This window comes from Centruroides sculpturatus, unplaced genomic scaffold, assembly GCF_000671375.1.
Source record: "Centruroides sculpturatus isolate CEXI.00-Female unplaced genomic scaffold, Cexi_2.0 scaffold673, whole genome shotgun sequence".
In the NCBI taxonomy this organism is placed as follows: Eukaryota; Metazoa; Arthropoda; class Arachnida; order Scorpiones; family Buthidae; genus Centruroides; species Centruroides sculpturatus.
The window spans coordinates 161,123-183,341 of record NW_019385012.1 but is presented as its reverse complement, the minus strand read 5'-3'; the positions used below and the strand labels follow the sequence as shown (position 1 = coordinate 183,341).

The window sequence follows — 22,219 nt, the reverse complement described above, 5'->3', positions numbered from 1 at the left end:
GAACTATATACTGAAATATATAATACATATGAATTTAAAGGAGGTTACTAGTTGTGATATAGAATGTGTTCGTTGAGATAATGAGCTCGAAGAAACATGCAAGCTCATATTATTTTCAAAATATACATGAAATGAATCGCGGACCATTTTTGATTATAATAAAGCTTATAATAAAACTGTTATATGTTAATTTGTAGCACGTATAGATACATTTTTTGCAGATTTTGACATAAAACTACACCATTTTTAATGTTATAATTAAAAATCGAGGTTATCAATAACTTCAGTAGGAAATATAACAAATGTTTTTCCAAATCTAATGTTTTTTTTTGCTTTCAACTTTCATTTTCCATCATTTTTTTCCGGCAAATGCATTGCTATTGACAAACTGTCTAGCCGAATTGATAAATTTCTGCTGTTACAAATGTCCAACCAGACATTTAGTTTCTCCAATTTAGGTGTTTTTTTTTTTCCTACGGAAAAGGATCAATAAACAGAGCTTTCTTAAAAATTTAACAACCCATTTTTAATTAAATTAAACTAGTTTAACGAGTTTAATCTCCGTTTTAATTCTAGTTATTGCAATTAATTTGTTCTCGTGTAATAAGTTTTCATCGCGCGTATATTATCCGTTAAATTAGATTATATATTTTTTTTTAACAGAGAAATACAGCTGTTGCGTCGTCTCAGCCACAGGAACGTTATCAAGTTGGTCGACGTACTCTACAATGAAGAAAAACAAAAGATGTACATGGTAATGGAATACTGCGTATCTGTTTTACAAGAATTATTAGACAGCGTACCTGAAAAAAAATTTCCAATCTGGCAAGCACATGGGTAAGCACGGTTTAATTATTTATCGGTTTGAAATCGAGTATAACGAGGAAGGAAAAAAAATTCTGACGTCGAAAGAAAATAAGCAATCGAGTTAGCGTGTTTTTGTTTTAATACAAGATGCCTATCAGGAAACTTTTCTTTTACTTTTGACAGCCATATCCTGCAATTCATTAATTCGGCGAAGGTTTTAAGACATAAACATTTGCACAATTATTTCACCATTATTTTTCTAGAGTCGAGAATAAATATTTTTAAGAAACTTTTATTTTTTTTTAAACTAATATCATGAATGAAATCTTATTGTGTCATTTATTTAAGATAACAATTAACAAACACCCATTGTAAATTATATAAGCCTATTACAATGACTTAAATTCTTTATTTACGGAATATGCAAGGTAACCTTTATATTTGTTACAAGTTAATCCGACTTAAACTCCATTCGGTTTATATTATACAGAGTGGCCCGAAAAACAGTTAACCGTGTTGTTCATGTAGGATTTTTTTTTAATTAAAGCATCATAAGGCGGCAGTTTATGGTTAATTGACTTTCGCGTCACCCTCTAACCCAACATTTCGGGGTAATGTAAATATTTAAATTTTTAAAAATAAAATTTTAATGCGCTTAATACTTAAATTTAATATTAGTTACTTATCTCTGGTGAGAAGCCAAACAACTAAAAAAGCCAAATAAATTTATCGTCGGATGCTCGAAGCACCAAACCGAACAAAACCAATTAATCTTTGCGATTGATCTCGACGTCGCTCCGATTACAAAAAATACAAATTCGAGTGTTAATCGAACGATTAATTCGACTCTGGCTTCACCGGAGAGCCATTAAATTACCAAATTTCTTTCGGCTCTGCTAATTTAACCCTCCGGCGACTAATTGAAATTTCGAGGAATTTGATACATTTCGTAGAAATGATGAGAAATATTAAATTGGATAACCCGAAATATCTTTTTATTTTAAGACATTGAGTGTACGTAGCTACACCTGCATAATTTATTGAAGAGTTTTTAATCTGTTTCTCCTCATCCTATTATATATGTATATATATACACGGTGTATCCTTTAGAATGTGAATCATTAAATATTTTATACGCCTCTTTAATGCCTTGGCGTATTTAATACCGAAATGCAGTTTTGACATTAACAAAAACAAGGTTGGTGGCCATAGAAAAATTCTTGGCAGAATGTCAAGAATTCATTAATTTTCGTAGAGAACTACAGATAAGCGTTACGTGAATATTTATTAAAGTTCTTTAAGGAGTAAAATGGCGATTCTTAAAACCTCCTGTAAATGCCAAATTGGTTGGATGATTTAAAAGTGGATCGGAGGTGGGGAGGGGGGTCGAAAACTAAGCGCACGTGTCGGCATCGAGGTCGCGAAATGAAGTTTAAAAATCAAAGTATGTGTGTCGTCAGCGTTACGTAATAATTGCATTTTCGATTTTAAATTCTCGTTTTAATTAAACTCTGCGTAATTGTTTGTTGTTTTTTTTTAAGTCGTAAATTGCAATAAATGTGTTTTGTATCGGAAAATTCGTTTTTTTTTTTTTTTAAGAAGCGGTAAATTTAGGGATATTCTTAGGGAAAAAATCGCTAGATTTTAACTGAAATTTTTCGGGAATTTCTGAATAAATTGTATAAAATACCCCACCTTTAACGAAATTTCTTGTTTCGGGGATTTAAAAAATGTGTAAATGTTTGAATTTATAATTTTAGAAGAAAGATTTTATTTTTTCAGTTTTTACGTAGATACAAGTTTTTACATTATCGTTACGCAGTATCAAAATGAATATAAATTACTCCATTAGAAATATATTTAGGATATGTTTACGTTATGCTTTACGTATTATACTTAAATATAATTACGTGTACGTGATAGGGAATTATTTAGATAATGATGATTTAGATGTTTGCATTAAATGATTATCTCATTTAGGGAAATTAATTCATATAAAAATGGGGAAATTTAGGGATTTATTCGAAAAATATGCTGTTTGTTTAGAGAAATATCATTTTACATGAAAAATTCGTTGTANTTTGGCCATTTTTCTTTGTCATTCATCAAAGCTTTTAACCATACAGAAAAGAACAAATAAGCAAAATCTACCATTTTTTTTATCGTAATTTTGCATCTGTATAAAATAAATAAATGAAAATGGAAGTAAATCGACGTTACTAATCACTTTCGAAACAGATTTTTACGATTGATCGGAAATATTCAAGTAAATTTCATTATTCTTTTTTATATTGATTTTAATGCAAGTTTAACCGGGTTTGTGCTACTTTTTCAGGTTTTTTTACCCTCCCCCTCATTTTATGGCCTTTTAAGAAAGTAAACTTCTCTATTGTCTTTTATTAATATATTCTCTTGAAGTTTTGTACTTTTTGGATCGATTTATTTTCAGTTTTGTCCGAATAAATAAGCTGAGAATTTGTATATTTGATACACTTTCAAGAAATTATTTTTTTCTGTACGTAAAATTTATAAGTAAATTTGCATTTTGCGAGTAATTGCATGATATAATAATTATTATTTAATCTTTTCTTACATAATAATTTATACGCGGCAAAAAGTACTGCGGGATTTATGACGTGGTTCCCTAAAAGCCTTTTTTTTTTTATTATTTTTCCCCTCGCCTGTTTCGGAGATTTTATTTCTGAAAGAATAAATAACTTTAGAGTGTATTTGTTTCTTCGTTTAATGCAAAGAATAACATGTTTTTGAGTTTATAATTGTTTATATACAATAAATCTTTATGGTACCATTTGACCTACTTGCATGTTAATTAGATCATTTAATTCTGCGGTTCGATATATTCTTTGTTCCGTGGTATAACCTTGTCGGTCGTTCACTCTGCCAAATTGTTTCTTGGAATTTAATTAGAAGAGAGCATCCTTCCATGTTAAACGCCCGTAAAATAAGTAATGTATATATTTATACTAACAAGAGGTCACGATACGGCTCTCGCAAATTTCGATAATACTGTTTGTGCGAATAAACCTCAATAAGAACTTTTTATTGAGCAAAGGAAAAAAAGCACACTTCTCAAATGATTTCGAGAAAATCTAAGTTAAAAAATTTCCGAGCGACTAATGCAGAATATTTTGACGAAGGCACCGTGGCTCGGTGTCAGCGTGACTGACTAATAATTGCAAGATTGCTGGGTTTTCATTTTGATGAGCAAGTTTTACAAATTGTGCAGCTTATTACATAAAATAATAATTATTATTTCATACTTTGATTTTATTATTCTTATGTTATAACTTTATTTTTTACTGTCGTCTTGTTTTACTAGCTATGAAAAGGGAATGTACTTACAACAAACAATAAGAAACCAAAGACTGACGTTGAAATATGATTGTTTAGCAACGTGTATAACAATTCAATGCGCTATAGGAAGAAAATGAATTTATTTTCATTTAAAAATTTAAATTATTCATAATGTTTTTACATTCCGAAATGTTAAAAGCTTTAATCTATTTTTTAACTGAAAACAAGTTTAGAAGGAAGAGAAAATACTCATTTTTATAGAAAATAAATAGACAAAATGTATAAATCCGTGTAATTTTACAATTATTTTATGTAAAAAGTGTGCCGATTTGAACAAAATCCACTTGAGACACAAACCGGTGATCTCATGAGGAATATGTAAGGAATAACTCATTTTGCCACTTGAGGAAATCGTCCCGTCACCTCGTTGAGCCCAGACCTGCTTCCATTCTTTCCTGTCTTCGCCGATCTTCCTTCACAGTCTTCCCGGATCTTCGTCTTAGTCTATCGCCTATGTTTTCTGTTTGGTATGAAGTATCAAGAAGTCAATTTCTTAAGGCTGTAATTTAGTAATACATAAATATTGAAACAAATTAATTTGGACTAAAAGTAGGTGGTTAAACCATTATCTTGTACAAACATTAATAATAATGATGGTTTTAGAATTAAGTTTGATGATTAGAATATTCTGGAAGGAAAGACCCATAAAAGTCAGTTTACAGTCGAACGACAGTGTAGCATCGCAACAGCGGGAGTTTTTGGAGTTCTGCTGTGTTTGATGTCCTCGGTACAGTTGTCATTGTCATTAAACATGGAAGTTCGACAATGTTTAGTGTCCATGTTTGATGATGATGACATGTTATTCTGAGCTATATACTAACTAGAGTTTGAATATAAAACTGGATGATGATCTTATCAACTCCAATGATGGCTACCAATCTAGAGTCTAGGAGTTTCAAGATTGCTAGCTTTTAATTCTGCTTACTGTGCAGATGCATTACAAGTGCTACTTGGACCTGGACTTGTTTGATATGATTTGAGGACTAAACTGGGTCATCAAGTCACATCAAGTGAGTATTGTATTTGGAATAATCCTGGAATACAGGCAGTTAGAGTGCTAAATGTGTCACTTTTTCTGTTAGCATCAGATGCGGAATCGAGAGGTTACATAGAAACTAGAATATACATATACAGTCGGGTCGACTGTATATGCATATTCTAACACCCATAACACTGTTGATTATTCCGTTTTATATGAATTCCATGTTGTACGAGTCACTTAGATTTTACAAATATGTGAGCCGTTCACAGTCTGGCACACGTATTTGTAAATTCTAAGTGACTCGTATAACATGGAATTCATATAAAACGGAATAATCAACAGTGTTATGGGGGGGTCGACTGTAATCATAACAAATTGATTATTGGAAAAATAGAAGATTAGAAAATAATAAAGGACGAAATTCACATAAATAAAAATAAACAAAGTATGTTAAAAGGAGAGATATTGCCCAAAGTAGAAAGATTTGAATGGTTTTAACTTCTAATTTTTGAACAGAGAATTGATTGGAGAGAAATTATAGATTGAAAGTGAGTGCTGTCATGTAGTTTGGAACTTGGGAAAGATGTTGTTGAAAGAATATGGAATCAATATTTGAAGTAGTTATTGATCTAGGATGATAAATGTATCAAGAAACAAGAAGAAAGATGAAATATTTAATCATTAGCCGAATTAATCAATTTACCTCTAACGTTGGGTAAAATTTAAAAAAAGCTTCTGACCTTGGCATTCTACTTTCTACTTTCTGTGCTTAAAGATAGCTCATTAATTGTGTCAAAAACATTAATGGCTCGTTCATCTTTATTTAATCCTTATTTCAGATAGCAGAAACTAGGAAATTGTGGAGTGCGTGGATAATATTTAAGGTATTTGAGTGTCAAAATTTGAGAAAATTAAAAATAAATGAGAATGTATGATGATACAACTTTGAAAAAAGAAGTATTAAACAAGATATGAGGAGAGGGATGATGCTGACGCATGGATTTTCATAATTAAAGCTTAATTTTTTTGAGAGAGAGAAATTCTATTAAAATGTAAAGTTGCTAATGAATTCTTTTGTTATTTTAGAAAATGTATTTAAAAAAAAGTCCAATAATTGCTTTATAAAATTTAAAAAACATATAGTTAAAGATATTTTTCCAGTTTTGTAAGATCATTTACCTTAATTATGGAATAACTTTTAATGAGAAATGAGTATATTGTAACCTTAAAAATGATTTTTAAATGATACGGAATGTTAAATATATTATTGAAGATTTATATGTTAATTTATGTTAAATGAATACTTTACTAATGCCTACATCTAGAAAAGAACAGATGAATTGTTTAACTTGGAATTAAGTTTAACCTCAAAAGGGAGTAATGTAGTACGGTAGAACCCCTCTAATCCATCATTTTTGGGACTGGGGGTATGGTTGGAATGCAAAAAAAGGTCGGATTATCAGAAAAAAGTAAAATAAACAATCTTTCCCCTTTGTCCAGTCTTCGTAGCACTACTAATTGTTCATTTAATGAAAGAGTAACGTGTTTACGTTTCACTCCTGACATGTTGAAAAACACACAAAACTGTATACGTACACACAATGTAAAACATATACTGTAGCGAACACAGAACAACGGGCGGTGAGTTACTGACGAGTCAAGACAAGTTTCTCGACTCCAACCGCGGTCGGATTAACCGGAGCGACAGACTAGCCGAGGGCAGACTAGAGGGGTTCTACTGTACTTAAGTTACATACGCCAGTCTTTATATTTTCTGAAAATGGTATTAACAAGGATTGTAGAAGACAGATCTGAAATTAATACTCTGAAATCTGAAACTTACAGATGTGAAAAATTTCAAACTGAGTATAAATATTTTAAATACACATGTACTGTATTATGTTTATTGTGTAAGAAAGTCCTTGCTTAACATTGTCAATAGCTTCATGGAAACAGTGATGTTAAATGAAATGATATATAATAAAACCAATTTTACAATAGTTTAAATGATATAAACAAGATATAATATTATTTTAATTGGATCTTAAGTTACATTTGGCAGCCATTATAGACTTTTTTGCGTAGCCTCTGGAAGTGCATTGCGTATCTCTAGGGTTACGTATAACCCAGATTGAGAAACACTGGTATATTATATGAAAACCTTTGGAAAATCTGATCTGTGGAAGTACTATTGAGAACATTTATCCCTTACCAAACACTAGTTATCATCAGATTACTAAAATTAAACAGTGTGAGATATGAATAGAATGGAAGTGGCATGGAATACCAATTTCCATTGTTTATATAATCTAACAGAGATCTCAGTGATTTTGAGCAATGAGTCATTTTCAAGTCTAGATAAAGAGTTAGTGGCAGGAAGAGCATTCGGTCATACAATGTATTAACTTCTCCATATAAGGGGAACAAGTGTTGACAACCCCATGTTAATATAGGAATAATGAGACTGAAGACAGACATTTAGCTCTGATATGCTAATCTTTATATATATAAAATTACTTTTTAGCATAATTTCCATTATGGTTAAAGAATTGTTAAGATATAAATCAAATGTCAAACATGCTTAATGATTCTGTTATTTTTTTAAAGGATTTTATTTTATCAATCCTGAAAGATCATCTAAAACCAAATTCCTTTAAAATTCATCGTATTAGATTATGACAGTGTCAAGGTGCAGAAAATTTATTAATCTACTTTGATTTCATTTTTGTGCATTATATTAAGAAACAAATTATGGTTTATTTTACTTTCATTATGATTTTCAAACTTCATTTAAGTCTTAAGTTAAATTACACAGATATTAACGGTTTTATATTGTGTTGTGTTCGTGTAAGAAGCCTCGATGGATTTTTGTGCAGTGTGTAGTAAATGAGTTTCCTTATTTTCTACACATAACCTGTGTTTGTACAGGTTTACACTGTTGTACAAACCTCTACAAACGCTAACCAAAACAATATATTGTATGCGTCATACTACATTACACAAACTAGTTTAGGACCTGAAAAGTCGATTGGTCAGACGAACTGAAGTTTGGCAGAAGTCAAGATAATACAGGTTGCGGCCGACGTTTTCAATGCAAAAACGGGTATGTCAGACGTTCAGCACCACCTTCCTGTGAGTCTAGAAGTTTGACAGTGGCGTTTGGAACGTCGGGCATGATTCCACTGACGTTCTAAACGCCATTGTCAAACTTCTAGACTCACAGGAAGACGGCGCTGAACGTCCGACGTACCCGTTTTCGCGTTGAAAACATCAGCCGCAAACCTCTCTATTCTCAACTCTTAATGAACTCGAACACCTGGCAATTCCTATTCATTTTGTAGCGGTTTTTTATGCCAACAAGAATCTGGTTCTACACAAAAGTACTTCTACATATGAAATATATATGCAAAATAGTATTATGATATCTAGCAGTATTACTATTATTACTAATACATGTTTGTATTCACTTTTTGTTAAATTATTACAGTTTATCATTGAGTATGCAAAAATTGTGTTTAAATCTTTAATTTTAATGTTAAATTTTAAATTTATTAATAATAGTTAATTAAATTTTAGGTTTAAGTGATGTAAAAGTGAGAAAATGTGTGAGAAAAATCAAATTTTCAGATGTTTTAACCACTTTAATGTGTAAAAATATACTGAAGGTTTGGTAAGGACGAACCATACAAAATAAATTAAACATTGATTAGCAATCGAATAATTATACAAAAATATTATTTTTATTAATAAGAAAGCAAAGTGCTAAATAAAATAGTAATATTATCAACATTACTAATCTTTATTTGCACATAAAACATTGTTACTTGTATACATAAAACTAAGATAATATGAAACAGTGATGAATAGATCTAGTTCTGCTTAATCACATTGATTCCTAGCAGAACCAAATTACTTGTAACTGTTTTACTTATCTCTATTAGCCTTTTTTTGTTGTTGTGATTAAGTAATTAAGTGCTTTTGCCTTTTATTTAGAATATTTAACAGACAGCTTGTTATAGTTCTTGTCATTGTTATGTAACTTACTTATAATTGGACTGCAATTTGAAAATCGCCGACCTATAGATTCCCGTTGTCGTCCATCTGACCTTCCTTAATCGCGGGAGTTAGATGGAAATCAAGACCGGATATGGAAGCTGGAGGCTCCAATTAACCGAACACGAACTTCTGGACTGGTTCTGTCATGTGATTTTTTAAAATTAAAATATGATTAAAAATTGCAGCCTTGCATTATGTCAATGCCAGTAACTAAATGTCTTTTACCAATACATTTTTTCTTCTAATTTAAAAAATCGTCTAGTTGCCTGTTTAGTTTAAAAAATTATTCTATAACATAATGCGAGGATTGTTGTTGTTTAAGAGGCATGTGCTCTGTGATGTTATGCTGTAAGTTGATACAAGTTATGATACATTTTCAGGTTACGTCAAAGCAAATTTAAATTAATTGGTTTATTATTGGAATTCGGTATGATACATCTTATAAATTTAAAAATTAAACAAATCTGGAGCGGATTCGAAACCATGATTCTTGCATACCAGAAATGAATGGTATCGGTTGCTTATAGATCTATTGATTTGGACTTACTATACAATTACACTGGTTAATTATCGCCGTAACTTTAAGATAATCTAACCGTTTATGCTTATATTCAGTTGTTGATTCGGGGCTTGATCGTATATACAGTATATTATTTTAAATTTAATTCTATTTTATTCTTTTCTAACATATCAATAGATGACTTCAAATACAGTAGAGTCTCTGTAATCCAATATATATCAGACTTGCAGGTGTCAGATTACTGAATTTTGTATGTATGTACTTAATGTATAATAAAAAAAAAAAACACTTGGTTTACAGGTTAGTTTATTGTATTAATTAATCACAATTGTGACTTTTTTGCCACCATAAGTGCAACAAAGAACTAGCGACTGACAGTATACATGTACAGTACATCAGTCTCTCTGCGTGCGCATACATTGATGAGCGGTAACACAAAAATCTCTTGTGTGCTGCCCTACAGAGTTACAGACTGGCAAGTGGCAGACTGTAGAGAGACTACTATATATGAAAAAATATATAACATTGATCTGCTTTCATTTTGTTATATTTTAGTTAAAATATAAGTAAATTTGACTGATTAGTCTTTCCTCTTCAGTCAGAATATCATATCAATTTAAAGAGGAAAAGAATTTTTGTCAGATAAAACATCTGTAAAGTTTACAATTGTATGAATCATTAATTTGTAATCTTATCATTTACTAAAATGAAAAATGAAACTCTAATTTCATTTATAAATTGATTATTACATAGAAGCTGAACTCGAAAGTACGAATTTTAAACATTCTTATTAATAAATCAGTAAGAAAAAGTTACTTTATTATTTATTGATAAAATATATTAATACAATCATTCTGTATACGTTGAGAAATCGTCATGACATTTTCAAAATGAATTTTTAAACGAATTACGTCTTAAAAAACTTGCCTTCTATAACGAATTACAGTATTTATCATTGCTCTTAATAGATCTACCTAATCAATATTTTAAAATGAATTCTTCCTTCCTGTTTATTTTATTTTATATTATACATATTTTTTTTTTTTTTAATGTAAATGAATGCAAAGGTCAATCCTTATCACTTCTTGAAGGTGAAACGTGTTTAGAATTTTAAATCGCTATTTATTTTGAGGTTTAATTGCATAACGTTTTTATAATTGGATCACTCGTGACTGTTTTTTTTTTATCCGAGTATGTTGAGTATTTTTTTTCTTCTAACTCTTTCTTTATACAGTCGACCCCACTATAACACTGTTGATTATTCCGTTTTATATGAATTCCATGTTGTACGAGTCATTTAGATTTTACACATGCGTGTGCCGGGCTGTGAACGGCTCACGTGTTTGTAAAATCTAAGTGACTCGTACAACATGAAATTCATATAAAACAGAATTATCAACAGTGTTATAGGGGGGTCGACTGTATTTCTTATTTATTTTTTGTTCATTTCAAACTGAATATGTCGCCCCTTGTGTCTTCTACTACTGTCAACGGGGTAGTAGCGCCCACTTCGGGAATCACTAGGTTAAAAGAATGCTTATTCTGTGCAGTTATAATAAAAATATTATAATTGGCACTTTACTCACGGAAAGAATTTCCGCACAATCGAAAATCGTAAAGTCAGATTTAAATCGAAACATTCACGTAAACACAAAGATAATGCGTCCAAAAAAAAAATATACGTGATTTGTAAATAGTTTTTGTACGAGGAAGTTTCTAAAAAAACAATGATTAATGCTTTTTCATAATAGANGCATACTTATCCTTTTTTAACCCCATTCCCGATAACCCGGCATTTTCGCAAACTCGGCCACCCTTCGGTCCACATTAGGCCGAGTTTTCGAGGTTCTACTGTATTACCGATATGTCATCGAAAGAAAATGTGTTGTATTATCACTAAAAGACAAATTAAAGTATTTGTTTCGATTATCCGGATTTTTCCTTATCCGGACTACCTTCATCCCCAATTAGTCCGGATAATCGAGGTTCTACTGTATTTACTTCAGAATGTTTAAAAATCTGCACATACCATTGATTTTTAATCCTTTGAAATTCAAATGGAAAAAGTATAATTACCAATGCCAAGTCAGTCATCGAGTTGACCGTGTTCGGTTTCGAAATATCTGTTTGTTTCTCCTATTTCTAAGTTGTCGCTTTGTAAGAAGGGCCGGAGTGGAGCGCCAATTTAAATTTTCGGACCGGGTCGAAATTTACGAGCAGACATAACTCGAGGTACGTTGCAATTTTGTGTTTCGATTTTCTGCCGCAGAGTCTATCGATTACCGTCGGTCACATAAAGCTTGCAAGAAACTCCTCAAAGATTTTGTCGGAAACAGAGTTTGTTTTCTTACTTAAATGCAAATTGTAAATGGATGTAATCGTACAAAATATCACGGATAATCCTGGAGTCGAAATTGCAGCCGTGGTTACCAGAAATTGTTTACTCCATACTGGAGATATATCTTTTGATTGTAAATTAAATTTCCTGGTAGAAAAAAAAAAATGTTGCATCACTTGTACAGGAAATAAAAACATCTGTTCCATTAGCGAGTTTGTTTCTCTTTCTTTTCTGATGACTAACATCACAGAAAACGGCGGCTGTTCTACAAAAGTAAGTGCAGACGGCTCGACTGTTGTCTGCGGTGCAGAGAGGCTCTCTTTGTTCTGCGAGCACTAAGAGAGCCTCTTCTTTTGAATGCGCGATGAGTTCAAAGATTAGTGTGTCCGATAGCAGGACTTCTGAAGATTTGAAAGGACTCTAACCCAGGTCCACCACAGCAGCAAAGCCACTGGTGCACTTTGCAGCTGGTAATCTGGGTGTTGTTACCAAATTTTAATTTGTTTTTCCTATAAAGAACATAACAAAACAATTGGGTTTTAAATTTTATTAATGCTTAATTCTAGAAAATAAATATCCCATTTATAAATCGGTCATTTCATTTCGGATCCTTGTGTAACATACGCCATACTTAACATCCAGGGACCAGAATTACACTGTCGTACAAACAACATTCAAATTTGAAGTTTAGAAAAGAATTATTAAAAATTCTTATAAATTGCTGCCTGCACGTGGTCCATCCCACTTCTTACCTAAAATTTAAAGTTCCAAATGTAACGATTTTCAAAATCGACACGATAAGAAAGATTAACTGTATTCTCACCCAATACGTGAGCCAATAACTCGAATCTATCCGAACCGAAGAACATTTCTGGCTTAGAATTGACGTGAGCCACAATAATAGGCGATCCGAACCCCTGCAACGAGAATAGTTTTTACATGCCGTTCTAATAACAATTAGCAAAAGTTTAAAATTTGTACTCCGTAATTTAATGCTTTTTCGGTGAACTCTCTCAATCTGTCCTTAGTTTCTTTTGCGGTTATTTTTGCTGCCACGTCATTGACTTCGGAATCCTTCATGCCTATTTCCTTTGCTGTCTGCAATACATAATATGCTTTCAATTTATAAATTTGGAAAGATAAGAAAATCTGATTTAAACTTACTTCTTTCATGCTTTCTACTTGTGTTACGTCTTCAAACTAATCGACAAAACATGCAAAATTAAGGAACGTAAAATATTAAAGTGAAATTTAGGTACAAATGCAGCTTGAACGAGGCAGTTGGGACCTTATCGGAGCTGTAGATCGTGCCTGCGGGAGTAAACATGTCAAAAAACCGACAATATATGTGACCTTTGTGAGATCTATTCCTCATTGTTGGCGTATCTGAAATTTAAGGCCCCAAAAATTAAATGAAAAAAATCTGAAACTATTAGCAAAAACAATGCTAAAAATGAGATATTTTCACTTTACCAGAGTACTCATACCAACTGCTGGGGTGCAAAGACACATTCCGCACTCTGTTATGGGTAAAATTGGGGGTTATATCTCATGACAGATCACAGAAACTGACGGTCTGCGTAACTTTTTCACTTACGCAACTCCGATAAGATCCCAACCGCCTCATTCAGACTCAAATTTGTACCGAATTCTACTAAAGCATACAGTTTTAAAGATCTTCGTCCAAAACTGTCTGGACAGCTGTTCGGTGTACTGCGGGTACTTCATGTCTACCGCCGTGATGAACCGCTGAGTTCCCAGCGTGTTCCTCATGATTTCCGAGAAATTCTGTTAGAAAGTAACCGTTCGCAAACAGCAAAAACATTTGACGTATTCACTCCTTTATACTTACCTCCGGTATGCACACCGGAATCTTAGTGTAATCAGCCAATCGCTTCAAGTCTTCTCTCATGTATAGAGCCTTATTCGCCACAAATGCAGGTGGATTGTTACCTGTAAACACAGGTTTGAACATCACATACAATAGCTATACAGATCACTCTATGGTGGAAATTACCTGATTCCTTCATAATGGCACCCAAGAAGAATGGCCTCCATTGCAAATCCAAGCCCCACTTGACTTTGTATCTACATAGCACCTATACACAGACCATTTAACACATGTGCTTATAATTTGGGGTGCGTTACTTGACAAAAAGTACCGACTCACCTCGAAGGCAATCCAAGAATAGGGCGAAACGACGTCATAGAAGAACTCCACTGTGATTTTAGAAGGTACCATGCTCGTCACGTGTATTATCGGATAACAATTTCCACAAGAGGTCACGTGATCAAAAATATAATAACTTTATTATTTATATTTACGTATTTTTAATTATAAATAATGCAGAAGTAACAATATATATTACTTTAACTGCATCGAAATATACTTTAATGGCCTATTAAAGGAAGATAAGGCGACAACAACGCCTCCGCCGCCATTTTGTTTTTGTGTATACGAATGAAACTCCATTATAAATTAAAATAAAACACATTTAATTTTCATCCGTCTTAATTTACGTAGTCGCGTTTTACCGTTTTATATGAATTCCATGTTGTACAAGTCACTTAGATTTTACAAATACGTGTTCCAGGCTGTGGACGGCTCAGGTATTTGTAAAATTTAAGTNGCTGTTTGTTTAGAGAAATATCATTTTACATGAAAAATTCGTTGTAGTTTTTAATTTTTTTTTAAATTCCCGGTATTTAAAAAATCGATGAATTAATACGGGATATTTATTGAATTTTTATGAAAAAAAATCTGATGATTTTTACTTAAAATCGATTTTTTTATGTATCAGAATCAACGTATTTCGTAAATAAATCCCTAAATTTTCCCCGTTTTTATTACTTATTATGTAAACAACATTTAGCTTATCAATTAGATCGGATGAAATCGTTAATAATTCTAATAAAGCACACGATAAAACTAATAATTATTAATAATGATGACACACGGGCCTAAATTTTTCTTTGACAAAGTTATAAAATTCGTACAGTGAATCCGAAAGGAAAATTTCCCTCCTCTTCCATTTTGTGAGCGAATTTTTTCCCTTCAAGAGAATCGATATTAACAATAACAACTGAACAGAAATATTTTTATCTTTCAACCCAACGAAGGTTTACAAATTATATGTTTACAACATAAAAAAAAAACTTTCAGAAAAATTAAAAATTCGTAGCAGACGGCCGTTCACTTCCGGCGCTGACGCTACTGCACGTGCGATGCAGACGATCTTACGTCTGTTTTCTGATTGGTTGTCATTCCTCCCGAAACGTTAAAACGTCATCATTCATCGCCCTTTCAGTCGGAAATTATCAATTTAATAACGTTTTATTATTCATCGAGTAGTTAGTATCAATAATAAATAATCCCTAAAATATTTCTTTGGCAGATGAAAAATTTAAAATATATCCTTTTCTTTAATCTGATTGGAGGACATAATTTCAAATATGAATTTAAATTCTGAGATGATGCCCTCCGGAAGAAGTGAATTTAAACGATGATTTAAAAAGCCGTTTAGTTATTATGCGATTTAATTTATTACGAATAGATATTTCTGTCAGCTGCTGGATGGACTGGAGTACCTTCACAGTCAGGGAATCATCCACAAAGACATCAAACCGGGCAATCTTCTACTCACTAACAGTGGGATGTTGAAGATATCCGATCTCGGCGTGGCGGAGGTAAATCAAGCGTCCCTCTTTCTCGGTTCTCGCCATATTTAATTTACCCGTTAACGTCTCCGCTTTGTCTTTCAGGCTCTCGACAGATTTGCCGTCAGCGACATATGCCACACGAGTCAGGGATCGCCGGCTTTTCAACCTCCAGAAATCGCCAACGGCTTGGAGAGTTTCTCAGGGTTTAAAGTGGACGTCTGGTCATCTGGTGTTACGCTGTAAGAACGTCTCCTCCGGAATAATAATAACGAATGCGTGAATCTGTTTTGTATTCAGTTCTCTTTTGTGTGCCATACAATAATTAAACTTAAAGTTTAATTAAATTACTTGTGCTTATTAATGCTAATTATAACAATAAATTCATAAAAAAGCACAGTTTAGGGGTTTCGTTTCATGCATTCGGCAACAATGATGTCTAATGCCTGCTTCTAGTGCCAAATTACTTATGTTTCATGCATGTAAGGATCAGTCTTAGCACAGGATTCATTTAGTTGTTGCTTTAATTTTTCAATTATTGTTGGCAGTGGGGTACATTAACACACTTTTTTTAACAAATCCCCGTACGTAGAGATTCATGGGTGTTATGTCCTGGATCTGGGAGGTCGTACCAAAGGTTCTTGCCCAATCCATTGTTGGGGCAGATGTTGATTTAAGGTATGATCTTATCATTATGGAAGTGAGGTGGAGTCTCTTCATCTTGCTAGAACGTGAATGTCCTCTTCCAATTGAAACTGCACAATGTGTGGCAAGAGGTTGAAATATGCTTCTGTTTTCATGAAAATGAAAACAGAAGCATATTTCCAATTAAACTGGGTGGGAGGGTGAGGCTGGATTAATGAATGTATACTATATCAATATATCTACAATGCTAATTTACTTTTGAACCTATCAGTGTAGCTGTCATTATTACTAAATTACAGTAAAAGTTACAAAAATATATAAATATAAATACAGTCGACCCCCCATAACACTGTTGATTATTCCGTTTTATATGAATTCCATGTTGTACAAGTCACTTAGATTTTACAAATACGTGTTCCAGGCTGTGGACGGCTCAGGTATTTGTAAAATTTAAGTGACTCGTACAACATGGTATTCATATAAAACGGAATAATCAACAGTGTTATAGGGGGTTGACTGTACATGTAGCCTGCATATATTATATCGTAATTTAAAGGTATATTTTTAATTTTACTACGGTGAAATTCCATTAACTCGGCATAGTCGGAACTGATGCAGTGCCGATTTATTGTCTATGCCGCCTTATTAGACGACGGAAGATTTCTGATATTTTTTTATTCCCCAGACACAATTTTACATAATTTTGCCTGTAAAACTGTACAAATTTACTTTTTATGGTTGTTTAATATGCCATTTCAATTTTTCAGGCTCTTCCTACCCTTGGTTGGCTTGAAAGAAGAACACTATTCTTACTTTGTGCTTTGTATGCTTTTATTGTGTATAAATACAGATGCAATCTAAATTATCAAAGTGCATTACTAGTATTGTACTGTAGCTGCTTGCATGATAATTCCAAGTCTCCTAAATACTTTTCATCTCACTAATGTCTTTGGAAAAGTCTTTAGAAAAATCATGTATGAACAGACCGGTTTTTCCTAGCATCGTCATGTCGTCTTGATCTTCCTGTTTCCACAATGATTATATTGAAAGTTGTTGATTATGATGGTAAAGAACAATGCTCCAAAAACTCCCCAATTGATGTGCTGGATGTGCCAGCTTATCAAGTTTGCCGGCATATCGGATGCGGGGTTAAAGGAATTTCACTAGTGGTTTATGTTATTGCTGTTTTATACTCAGTCATAAATTGTAATTCCTTTATATTACTAACATTAGTACATACAAAAACATTACCAAGGATTTTGTATAGTCTAGTTTAGAAGAGATCCATGGGGGCAATACCTTAAGCAATACTGCATTGTTTATAGTAGCTAACTTCTGTATTATATTGAGGAGATTTTTGTTAGCTAAACTCCTCCTAGATTAGCTATTGATAAACAAGGGTGGGTCTGCATACGTTCAAAAAGCTGTTTGTTTTCTTATCTGATGATCCATTCTGGTGGTATCAGGTTGCAAAGTTCAGAGATTTCTGTCATTTTGTATAGGATGTTGATAGAAACTTTTTGTAATGATCCATTATCAATTAAATATAGGACACTTCCGTGTTGCGGCGTTATTGACAGCGATTTGTTAAATTTCAGATATACTCGCTAGTACTTTCAACAGTTTACAACCGTCGTCTTCAGGCGAAATCGAATACCTTTGTTTTCGAATTGACAGCTTTTAATGGACTTTTCAAATTATGTAATGCATGTGGTTGGAATATAGAACAAAACAATAAAAATTGAATAAATAAATATGCACCTTTAACAATCTACTATCCTATCATGTATCTACGATATGTTGATGATATTTTGCTTGTGTGGGATGGCTCTGCAGAGGATTTAGACAAATTTATTCAAATGCTAGCTTCAATATATCCTTCTATCAATTTCACTGTAGAAGAGGAGCAAGATAACAAAATTTCCTTTTTAGATTTAGAAGTGCATAGATCTCCGGAGCGGTGCAACACAAAAACAAACTTTTGCGGTGCAACACAAAAACAAACGAAGGGCCAGATATTATCCCTGTAACTGCTTTCCATCCCTGAAGCTTTGTAAACTCTGCTATCACTTTGCTTATTCGGAGAGTGCTCCTCATCCCATCCACTCAGGTATTAATTGATAAAGAATTACAAATTATCAACAGAGCAGTGCACAATGCCGGATATTCTAATTCCAAATATCGATATCTCTACAATTGGGTCATAAACAAATCGTTTCCAAAATCTTTCCTCTACAACAAAGAAAGCCTAAAGATAATAAACCCTCCAATACCATACTTGAACACCATCTCACTAAAAATAACACGCATATTCAGAAAGCATGGTTTTATATTACCTATAACCCCTCAACCATCACTACGAAGAACATTGTGCAATGATAGAGACACTCTCACGTTGAACGAAAAATCGGAGGTTTATAAAATTCCATTAAAGCATACAATATCAGGGGAGGAAATTATCTATATTGGAGAATGATACAGTCCCGCATCTTCGAACATCAAGAGGACATTAGAAATAACAGACCAGCTACAGAATTAGCGAGAAAGGTTCTAGACCAAGATTATCTTCCACTTTGGAACCACATTAAATTACTTAAGCATTGCAATGATCGTAGGCAAATATTCATATGGGAGAACCTTTACATATCTGCCGCTTTGCCGTGTAATGCGCCGACATTGGAAATACCACAGCTATGGCTAACTTTATTTAAACAATCCAAGTTATAATTTTGTGATCTGATTTTATTCTACTACCATGCATGGTATCATTACTCCTTATTTATATGTTTTGGGGAATTCAAGTTATTACAGCACGTTTCTTTAAAAATATTTATTTATTCAATTTTTATTGTTTTGTTCTATATTCCAACCACGTGCATTACATAATTTGAAAAGTCCGTTAAAAGCTGTCAATTCGAAAGCTAAGGTATTCGATTTTGCCTGAAGACGACGGTTGTAAACTGTTGAAAGTACTAGCGAGTATATCTGAAATTTAACAAATTGCCGTCAATAACGCTGCAACACAGAAGTGTCCTATATTTTCATTCATTATCCACTATCAGATTCACATATGGATTAGTTGTGTATGTAGTTTATGAAATGTGTGGCCCTGATATGAGGGAGGCCCTTGCTATTATCCCACAGATTGTCCACTAGTTTATATATATCCTAGGCCTTTATAAGTTTTTCAGAATATTAAAGAATTTAATTATTAAATTATTCATTTATAATGAAAACTTACTCCATATTCTTACATTAAGTGACATCTTTATGAAGAAAAACAAAGATGTTTTAGAGTTTGAATAACAAATTGCAAGTTTAATTTATATTTTTTCTTTTTTTACTAGATACAATATCACAACAGGAAAATATCCATTTGAGGGCGATACAATATATAAATTATTCGAAAATATCGGAAAGGAAGAAATTACCATTCCTGAAGACTTGGATCATCCATTACAAGACTTGCTTATGGGTATTTGTGCTTTAATATTCTCCATTCACAACTTGTAAATCTGTGCTCTCATCTTACATGGAGCGAGCCGGATGTTTGTGTCCCCGATTCGAATGAAAGTTGGCGAGCACGTAGTCCTGAAAATGCTCGAGAAGTGGATCCTATTATTTGAACAAGGAACTATTTACATTTAGGGCTACGTGCTCACCAAGTTTCGTTTAAATCAGAGACGTGAACGTCTGGCCGTGTCGTTGTTAAATCCTATTTAAAACATTAAGTAAATATACATTAAACAAAGAAATGTAACTGTTGCAGGTATGTTGCAGAAAGAACCTCTTCTCAGGTTTTCTCTACAACAAATTAGACAGCACGAGTAAGTAACATGTGAAAACACATTTAATTTTCATCCGTCTTAATTTACGTAGTCGCGTATAATATGTGCATGTGCTCTAGAAACGACTGAACTTTCCTGTTTGTTGCAGTTGGGTTAAGAAAAAGCATCCAAGGCTATTCGAGTGTGTAAATATTCCGGTCCGCCCCGACGGAGACGATTTGAGAAGCATGACCGTCATTCCTTATCTTCAAGACTTGCATTGGGGAACAGATTCTGGAGAGGGAGAAAGCGAAGAATACATCACCGAACACGATCTGCAAGGTAATTTAGTCATGACGTACAAATCGGAAGCCTTTACAAAAATATAGAAACAATTTTTATGTTGCCGTGTTGTTAAATTATACGAAAGTTTGTTTTGTTTCAAATTTTAGTTGAATTTATTTATTCTTTCAGTTTGTTTTCTTGTATGATTGATATTTATCTAGTCAAAATTTGGAATTGTACACTCTTTCTTGTTTTTAAAAGTTGAATTTTTTTATTCTTAACGTTTACAAATAGACAATTTGATATATTGAATGCGTGTTAACTTTTTTTCTTTCTGATTTCAACTGCCATATTTCTGTTTTGTTTAATGCTATATTTTTCTGTTATTCCGCGATTAACAATGATGCGTTCCATCAAATCTCATTTAAACTTTTTTCTGATGCTTCTTAGAAACTTAGTAAACGTTAGTCACAATTCTATGTATATTGTTCAGAAACTTTATTGTAGCTTTGTATATTTGCATGTATACTGTACGCGTTTTTAAGTTGACATTTTTTAAAACTATATTAAATGAAGTGTATGTTTTCCTCTTGCATAAATAAGTTATATAAGTAGAGTGGCATAGGAAACTATCTGATTCTCATAATTTGATAAGGCTGGGAGAATCTTTTACTAAACAATACTATTTTGTCAATATAGAAATATAAATCACAATAGATCCAGCCTATGTAAAGGTGACTCCACACATTCCTTGCCAGTGTTTGTCGTGTGGCAAGCACATACGTATACGCAGTTATTGTAGAAATTACAAGTGTCTGTCCGAGGTTTGTCCTTTCTCGTTCGGCACAAGGAGTGGGAAACCGCAAATACCAAATATTTGTCAAGCAAAGTCGTGAGTAAATCATCCATACTACTATGTATTGGCCAATACCGAATGTGTGGAATTTCCTTACAAACAAAACTACGCCTGAAAAAAAGCCACACGAGAATATTAATGCATTAGTCCTCTACATCACGGGATTTGTTTGGATCTTTCCTTTGCCACTGGATGAAAATTGAATACATTAAACATTAAACAAAGAATTGTTTTGGTAAATATTAATTTGTTAAAGCTATATTTTAGTTTATAAATCACCAACAGTATATTCGAGCGTCGTGTAATTATCTAAAAAGCATCAGAAATCGTAGTATCGTCAACGTAATTCGAGCAAGAAGTTATTATATTATGATTTTTTTTCCTTTACTCTCTATTAATTTCTTTTTTAAATTTTGTTACAAGTTATTCAGTTAAAGTTTCTTTTATTTAATTTACCAATTTACAAAAATAAATGGCCCTTTGGTTTATAGAACATTACTTATTTAAAAAAAAAAAAAAAGTACTATATAATATAAGTGATGATCGTCTGAAATGAATCAATTTTATATTTCAGAAATGAGACAAAAGGATCACGCTCCAAGGGACAATGTGGAATGTGTTAAAAAGCATAGGAGAAAACTCGCAAGTTGCATGAGCGTACGTAAAATCAATACGTGCAGACAGTCTTGACACCGACAACAATACACAAAGATTTCATTTAAATCGCATCAGATATTGGTGACTCCTTGAAAATTTAACCTTTGGTCGTATAGGTGAGATTTGACCAGCAGGGGTTTGTTCACAGTGACGATTAGACACGGATTTCTATTAAATTTATGGCACTGTGCATTAACGACCCCCCCTTTCTTTAATGTTCGCACGGGTGTGGTGCTAATGTAACACTTTTTCAGAACGGTATTTTTTCGAGAGG

At 32.8% G+C, this 22,219-nt stretch overlaps 2 protein-coding genes across 2 annotated transcripts in view; one reads left to right on the top strand and one right to left on the bottom strand.

Annotated features, from left to right (window-relative positions):
• LOC111633404 (serine/threonine-protein kinase STK11-like) overlaps positions 1-22,213 on the top strand; it is a 44,174-nt gene extending 21,961 nt beyond the window's left edge. The window contains exons 2-8 of the mRNA XM_023377972.1: positions 664-837; positions 15,633-15,765; positions 15,841-15,977; positions 19,728-19,855; positions 20,150-20,207; positions 20,317-20,489; positions 21,863-22,213. Of these exons, the coding sequence (XP_023233740.1) occupies positions 664-837; positions 15,633-15,765; positions 15,841-15,977; positions 19,728-19,855; positions 20,150-20,207; positions 20,317-20,489; positions 21,863-21,978 (919 nt within the window). The 3' untranslated portion in view covers positions 21,979-22,213. The remainder of the gene's footprint in view (positions 1-663; positions 838-15,632; positions 15,766-15,840; positions 15,978-19,727; positions 19,856-20,149; positions 20,208-20,316; positions 20,490-21,862) is intronic.
• Positions 12,442-14,512, bottom strand: LOC111633405 (glutathione S-transferase kappa 1-like). Its single transcript, XM_023377973.1, has 8 exons — positions 14,249-14,512; positions 14,096-14,177; positions 13,931-14,031; positions 13,744-13,866; positions 13,243-13,278; positions 13,060-13,176; positions 12,902-12,995; positions 12,442-12,830 (listed from the first exon to the last, which is right to left on the bottom strand). Exons 1-8 carry the CDS (start codon positions 14,318-14,320, stop codon positions 12,790-12,792), a joined length of 666 nt encoding a protein of 221 aa, XP_023233741.1. The 5' UTR covers positions 14,321-14,512; the 3' UTR covers positions 12,442-12,789.
• Positions 22,214-22,219: the final 6 nt, after the last annotated feature.